The following is a 6,268-nucleotide window of genomic DNA, read 5'->3' on the forward strand; positions in this document are numbered from 1 at the left end:
GAGCATAGAAGGAGGCAGGTGGGTGTGGGTCCTGTCTCCAAGTGCTTCCCCTAATCCAAGAGCTGGACCAGGGGCTGGGAAGAGAACCCAGGCTTGGCCCGATTGGCTACGGGATGCTTCACTCCACCACGCAGCCTCCTTCCCTGGCTCTTGGAGTTCCCAGCAGCCCGAGTTCCTCTAGCTCGGGCCCTCTAAGATTCCATGACCTCATGCCCTTTCCACTCCAGGCCTCTCCCTCCATCCCTGGAGCCCACTCTCACCTGAAGATGAGACAAAGGCAGAGAGAAAGTAGCAGGGTCATGATGCCCGCTCCCCCGACAGCTCCCAGGACGCCACTGGCCCTGGGTTCTGGCTTATCTGCAGAAAATTTGAGTTCTGTGTAAGCTCCAGTTCCAATACATGACATCCTCCAACCCTCCACTTCTCTCCCTCTGTGTCCCTTTAGTATAACCTGCCACCCATCACATGGCATTCCATTGCCCTGTGGACGCTGGACTGGCCCCTTCCCCTGGCCTCAGGACTAAAGATCTTAAGCCTACAGCTGCTCCATTTGGGGCCTTAGGTGCCTCCCCACCCCATTCCCATCTCTCTGAGGCTCTTGGGGGCTGAATTGTGTCCCCTGCCAAATTCCTATGCTGAAGTCCCAGCCCTCTGGTACACCCCTCCACCCTCACAATGTGACTTTCCTTGCAACAGGGTCTTTACAAAGGTAATCAAGTTAAAATGGGAACGCTAGGGTGGGTCCTAACCCAATATGACGAGTGTCCTCATAAAATGGGGATATTTGGACACAGACGCACACCCAAGAGGGTGCCAGGAAAACATGAAGGCAGAGAAGGGGTGATGCTTGCACAAGCTGAGGAGCATCAAAGATTGCCAGCAAACACTAGAATCCAGGGGGAGGCTGGACCAGGTTCTCACAGTCTCAGAAGGAACTGATCTGTGGACACCTTGATTCTATCCAGAACTGGGAGAGAGTAAATCTCCATTGTTTGAACTGCCCAGTGTGAGGGACTTTGTCACAGCTTCCCTAGCAAGGGATGTAGTGCAAGGACCAAGCTCCTAGTCCTCCAGGTAACACCCCCCACCCACCCCACCTCCCCACAGCCCCCAGACCTGGCAGCAACACCAGGACGGCGGCGGTGCTCTGGGCCCCGTGCTCATTCCGGGCCTCGCAGCCGAGTCTGAGGTCGGAGCGCAGCGGCCCCCTGAGGCTCAGGGAGCTGTTGGCCCAGGGCCCCTCGGAGCTGGAGGTGACGGTCAAGGAGGCGTTGCTGTGGTTCCCCTCCAGCAGCCCCTCCCCCAGCCGCCAGCGCAGGGTGGGGGCCGGCCGGGCTCTGGCGGAGCAGGTGCAGCCCAGAGCCTCGCCCTCCCAGGAGCAGGAGGGGCCGAGCAGCCGCGGGGGGCCTGCGTGGGGGTGGGGGGGCAGGGTCAGCGACGCCTCTGCTCCCCAGGCCCCGGGCGTCCCGCCCCCCCCCCCCCGGGGGTCCCCACACTCACAGACCACAGAGAGACGCAGGGAGACGTGCTGGGAGCCCAGCGAGTTCTGAGCTCGGCAGGTGAGCGTTCCTTCCTCCGCAGCCCCGACTTGAGGCAGCTCCAGGATGTGGGTCGTGCACATGGGGGTGGCATTCAGGGCAGGGGACCCCCAGAACCAGCTCAGCTCGGCGGGGGGGTTGCCGGCAGCAGCACAGAGCAGCCGCAGGTCCTGGCCCTCCCGGATGAGAAGGGACGAGGTGTTTTGCAGAGTCTCTAGGGCTTTGGGGGAGAGAGATGCAGAGAGGGAGAGAGGAGTTAGGTGAGGCTGGTGACTCTCTCCTCTTGTGATGTCCACACTCGCTCTGAGGAGGGGACTGGCAGAGTCCAGGCAGCAGGCCTACAGTCGAGGCTGGGATGATTTGCCTGGGAGCTGCCCCCACCGTCCAGCAGATGGAGGCCCGAGGGCTGAGACAGGGGATACATATGGTGCACAAACATTAACTTCAGGGAGTCCAAGTTTGTGCAGGCCTCTGGCCGGCCCACCGCTCCCTTTGTCTGAACTCAGTGTCCGGCTTCTTGTATGTGTGTCTCAGGCCTGTTCCTGGCCAGCAGAAGCTTGAGAGCCAAGTAGGGCTGTCCTGGCAGAGCCCGGGTTTCCACCCCAGCCCCGGAGAAAAGAGGTTCTTTCCTACCTATTCTGTTTCCTTGGAAGATCCTGATGGCTGTGTTCTGTGGAGCATCTGGACAGAAGGATGAGGCTGCCTTGGCATTCATGGCAACGGAGGAGTGGGTGGTGGGCCATTCCCCCAGGACCCGGGGCCACAGATAAGGGGATCCCCTTCCCGCTTAGCTACCAAGACCCCATTGTTAAACCACAGCCTAGCTCTGCCCTGGCCCCACCCCTCAGGCACCTGGGTGCTCCTGGCCCTCCACTCACAGGTGACATTGAGCTGGATGGTCCTTTCCACCATCACACCAATTGCAGGGAATTGCACTTGACAGGTGAGGTTGGTGCCGTGGTCCTGGGGCCGTGGGGTGAGGGTGAGCACTGAGGAGAGGCGCGTCCTGGGACCCAGGGAGGTGAAGGCGGCTGACGTCCAGGAGAAGATGGGGGGCATTCCCCGCTCGCAGGCCCAGGGCACAGAGCAGTTCAGGTCCCCGGGGCGGCCGGACTCCAGGGTCCCCGGGGTAAGGATGTGAGGTGTGTGGGTCAGAGCTGGTGAGGACAGACACAATGTTGGGGCCCCTCGGTGTTTTGTCAGCCCACCCCAGTGTCTTGTCATGGCTGTCTCCACTCCACACCACCCCCAAAAGGCACAGAACCTTCATTTTTCCATCTCTGATGCCCCACACCCTGGGGTCTTTCCCTGGGCCCCTCCCATACCTGTCACATTCAGAGAAAGCATATTATATAGATATGAGTGTGTATCGACATGTAAGAAGTAAGTCCCACTGTCCCCCATGTTGACATCTGTGATGTACAGGGAGCAGTCCTCGGTCTGGGGGTCCCCAAGGAGGAAGAACCGGCCCTGGGTCCTCTCATGCAACTTCCTGTCTGGTTTGTTTGTGGCCACTGGAGGATCGTAGTAAACATCTGCCCCTTTCTGGAACCAAGATATGGAGATGAATCCAAAGCTAAACCAGGGCAAAAAAAATTTGCAGCGCACGTGGACACACAAGCCCTCCTGGACAGTCACGGACTCCTGTAGCTCCAGCTGGTAGCCCAGAACCCAAAGCAGGGGCCCTGGAGAGAGAGGGAAAGACTCAGCTCGGAGCTTCGATGCCTCCCCCAAATGGGGTTCCCTCTCCCCTCAGTTCACTCACCTCCCCACAGCAGCAGCAGCCACAGCGGCATCCCTCTGTCAGGCCCTGGGACAGTTTGCCTTCAGTGGCCCCTCTGACAGAGAAAGGAATCCGTGGGCTGTGGGAGGACAGAGGAAGTTCAGACAGGAAGCCTGTGGTAGGTACAAGAGGCCACAAACCTAGAAAAGAGAACTTCAGACTCACAGTCAGCTGTGATTAATCTTTGAGATAATCTGGTCCCCTTTCTGCGTGGGGCAGGCGGGTCCTGAGACTCAGAGGAGGCAAGGGTCTTGCTCAAGTAAGGCAGTAAGGAAGGACAGGAGCCCCCAAGCCCTGCCTCCTGGGCTCATGCCCAGTTGTCTGTAGCTGAGAGCTGTTAACTGGACAGAAAGCTGGTCCTGAAGTCAGGTGCGGCCGCTCACCGCTTGGAAATAAATAATAGTCATGTCAACCAGTATAACTGAAACTAATATAATACTGCGTGTTAACTATACTGGAATTAAAAGAAAAGAAAAAAAAATCAATACTCGAGAGACGAGTCAATGGTGCTTTATTCAGGAAGCTGGCAACCTGGGAAGACGGCACAGGAAAAGGGAGGGGAGCTGAGTGCAGGAGAAGCAGGTGCCCAAGTGGTTGGCCATGGACCTGAGACATGACCCTGAACAGACTGGCTGGCATCCACGGCAGCTGTCTTCGAATGGAGTCCCGCCTCTCTTCTGGGAAAGTCTGGTCCTTCACTCCTCAAGGTCAGTGAGCTGCAAACCTCAAAGAAAGCAAGCTAGTTCTGGTACAGATAAAGGGTCTGAAGTCAGCAAGCAAGGAGTGCATAAGCTTGAAGCAAGTCCACCCTTCCAGCAGGTCGGAGTGTTGTTACAATCCCACCTGGCCAGCCCCTCCGGAGAGTCAGAGCCTCGGGACCCTCGTGGAGGTGCCCTCCTCGGGATGGGTCTCAGGCTAGCCTACATAGTGTCAGAGGTATGAAAGAGTCCTCATCTGGACAAGTAACACACACCCTCACTTATATCGTTCATTCATTAATTCACTCACAAACTATCATAGAAAAAAAAAAAGGACAGATTTGAATCAGTCCTGACCCTCAACTAGTTCAAGCAGTGGGGGAAGACAGACAAGCTGGAGCTTTATCTGAAGGCAATGGGGAGCCATGGAAGGTTCTTGAGTAGGAAAGGGGCAGGATCATATAGCAATCAACATGATCCCTCTGAGGCCAGTGTAGGGAAGAGCCGGAAGGGAGAGGCTGGAGGCCAAAAGGTCGGAGAGGAAACTGTTGTGACTTTGGGGAAAAGGAAAACCCAAGCCCACGTGGAGACAGCAGCTTTGGTAATGGAAGCAAGAGTGATTTAAGACACTTTCAGGAACTGAAAATGAAAGACAGGTGCGGTGGGTGGGGGAGGGACTACTGGAGTGACTCCCGGAGCCCCACCCCAACTTCACCCTGACTTGGAGGTCTGAGTCACCCACCTCTGCCCTGAGCAGCAGAAACTCCACTTGCATCACTGCCCCAGAGCAGAGTCTGTCTTCCCTACCTGCGCCATTTCCTACCAGGGTCCAACAGCGAGATTCTTATCGATATTTGGACCAGAGAATGACAACATGTTCTAATTCAATGGTGGGAAGGGGCTGGTTTTAATCCTTTGTTTGGATCCACAGAGGGGTGGTGAGGGGAGGCTGTCCGTGGGATTTTTTCTCCTTCCTCAAGCCAGGTCTCTGGCCAGGCATCAAGTCACATAGGCCCTCGGGGACCCAGGTGTCCTGACCAGCAACAGTAGTAGGTGCTGAGCCAGGTGGTGGCTGGAGCTTAGCTAAGCGAGATACCTAAGTAGGCAATTGAAGCAACAATGAGTCAAAATGAAAGGTAACAACAAGGCCTTTAATCACACACTGCGATGGTATGTTGTACAAGCAAGAAGCTAAATCAGAGAAAGCACCTCCCCTTTCTGTTTCCTCCCCCCCAGAGAAAGGTGGTTGGGTGCTAAAGGGAAAAAAAATATGATTGTCAAGGAAAAAATTATTTGTGACACTTATTAAGGAAAGGTAAAGACTGTATTTGGGGCCACAGGAACCACCACAATGGGGTGTGGCAGGAGGGGAGAGAGGCCAGTACTCCACTCTGAATACAGTAAGGAAAAGTGGGAATTTATCACCAAGGAGTAGGGGGTGGGTCAGTGGGAGGAGAATTACTGAGAGGAAATGACTGCAAGGGATGGGGGTGGGGAGCTAGGGGTGGAAAGTGCAGAGTCTGGGTGGGGAAAGTGTCTTCAAGTTTTCCTCCTCCTTCCCCCATCAGGAGGCCTCAGTAGAGGCACCTGAAGAACCCAGATAAAGAGAGGTAGGAATGAAGACAGCTGGCCTAGGGTGCAAAGCATATGACCAGCCAGAGATGTCTGAGTCCTTGACGGGAGGAACTCCCTTCTGGGATTTTGATGCACTGGCTGTCACCAAGTCTGGAGTGGGGAGGGCAGCTTCCCAGCCCCCCACCCCCACCTGCAGGGGTCTGCCCTCCAGGGGAAAGCCTTCATATTTGCCTATGATCAGGCCTGGAAAATCACATACATGTTTTAACCATGGGCTGACCTTCTCAGATGGTTCTGTCCATCACAGACCTGGGGAGGTCACCTGATGTGTAGTGCTGGGGTTGTGATCTTGGGATCTGAAGACATGAATGAGTACTCAGGGGTGGGGGTCTTGGGGTCTGGGGAGGAGAGAATCATCCTCTTACGCAAGCTCCTGGCAAAGTGCTAATTATATTCTGAATTGACTCTGCACTACATGTTAGAAGGGTGTAGACTTGGGGTATCTGGTACAAGCTGGAGAAGAGGAAAAGACTCAGACCCTGGAGTGTGATCCTGGGTACAACCTCTACAGTGTCCTCTCCTTCTATGAGCCTCAGGGCTCTGTACATCTTCCCCACCCTCTAGATAAGGAGATGAGTTCCCATCTCTGGGGTTCTTTCCTGGGGAGCTTTGGC

At 55.7% G+C, this 6,268-nt stretch overlaps 1 protein-coding gene across 8 annotated transcripts in view; it reads right to left on the reverse strand.

The window, feature by feature from the left end:
- Window positions 1-3,413, reverse strand: part of LOC125152877 (sialic acid-binding Ig-like lectin 10) — a 45,272-nt gene extending 41,859 nt beyond the window's left edge. For 3 of the 8 annotated variants that reach the window (XR_007147348.1, XR_007147347.1, XM_047835460.1), the window contains exons 1-7: window positions 3,304-3,413; window positions 2,864-3,223; window positions 2,417-2,695; window positions 2,172-2,219; window positions 1,501-1,758; window positions 1,117-1,407; window positions 261-357 (exon numbers count right to left, since the gene is read on the reverse strand). Coding sequence is in view for 4 of the 8 variants with exons in the window: in XM_047835460.1 (XP_047691416.1) it covers window positions 261-357; window positions 1,117-1,407; window positions 1,501-1,758; window positions 2,172-2,219; window positions 2,417-2,695; window positions 2,864-3,223; window positions 3,304-3,334 (1,364 nt within the window). In the remaining 4 variants the exon portion in view is untranslated. Of the gene's footprint in view, window positions 1-260; window positions 358-1,116; window positions 1,408-1,500; window positions 1,759-2,171; window positions 2,220-2,416; window positions 2,696-2,863; window positions 3,224-3,303 lie in introns of those variants that run through there. The other 5 variants (XR_007147349.1, XM_047835463.1, XM_047835462.1 and 2 more) reach the window with 3 other exon arrangements.
- Window positions 3,414-6,268: the final 2,855 nt, after the last annotated feature.

Source organism: Prionailurus viverrinus, chromosome E2, assembly GCF_022837055.1.
Source record: "Prionailurus viverrinus isolate Anna chromosome E2, UM_Priviv_1.0, whole genome shotgun sequence".
NCBI lineage: Eukaryota > Metazoa > Chordata > Mammalia > Carnivora > Felidae > Prionailurus > Prionailurus viverrinus.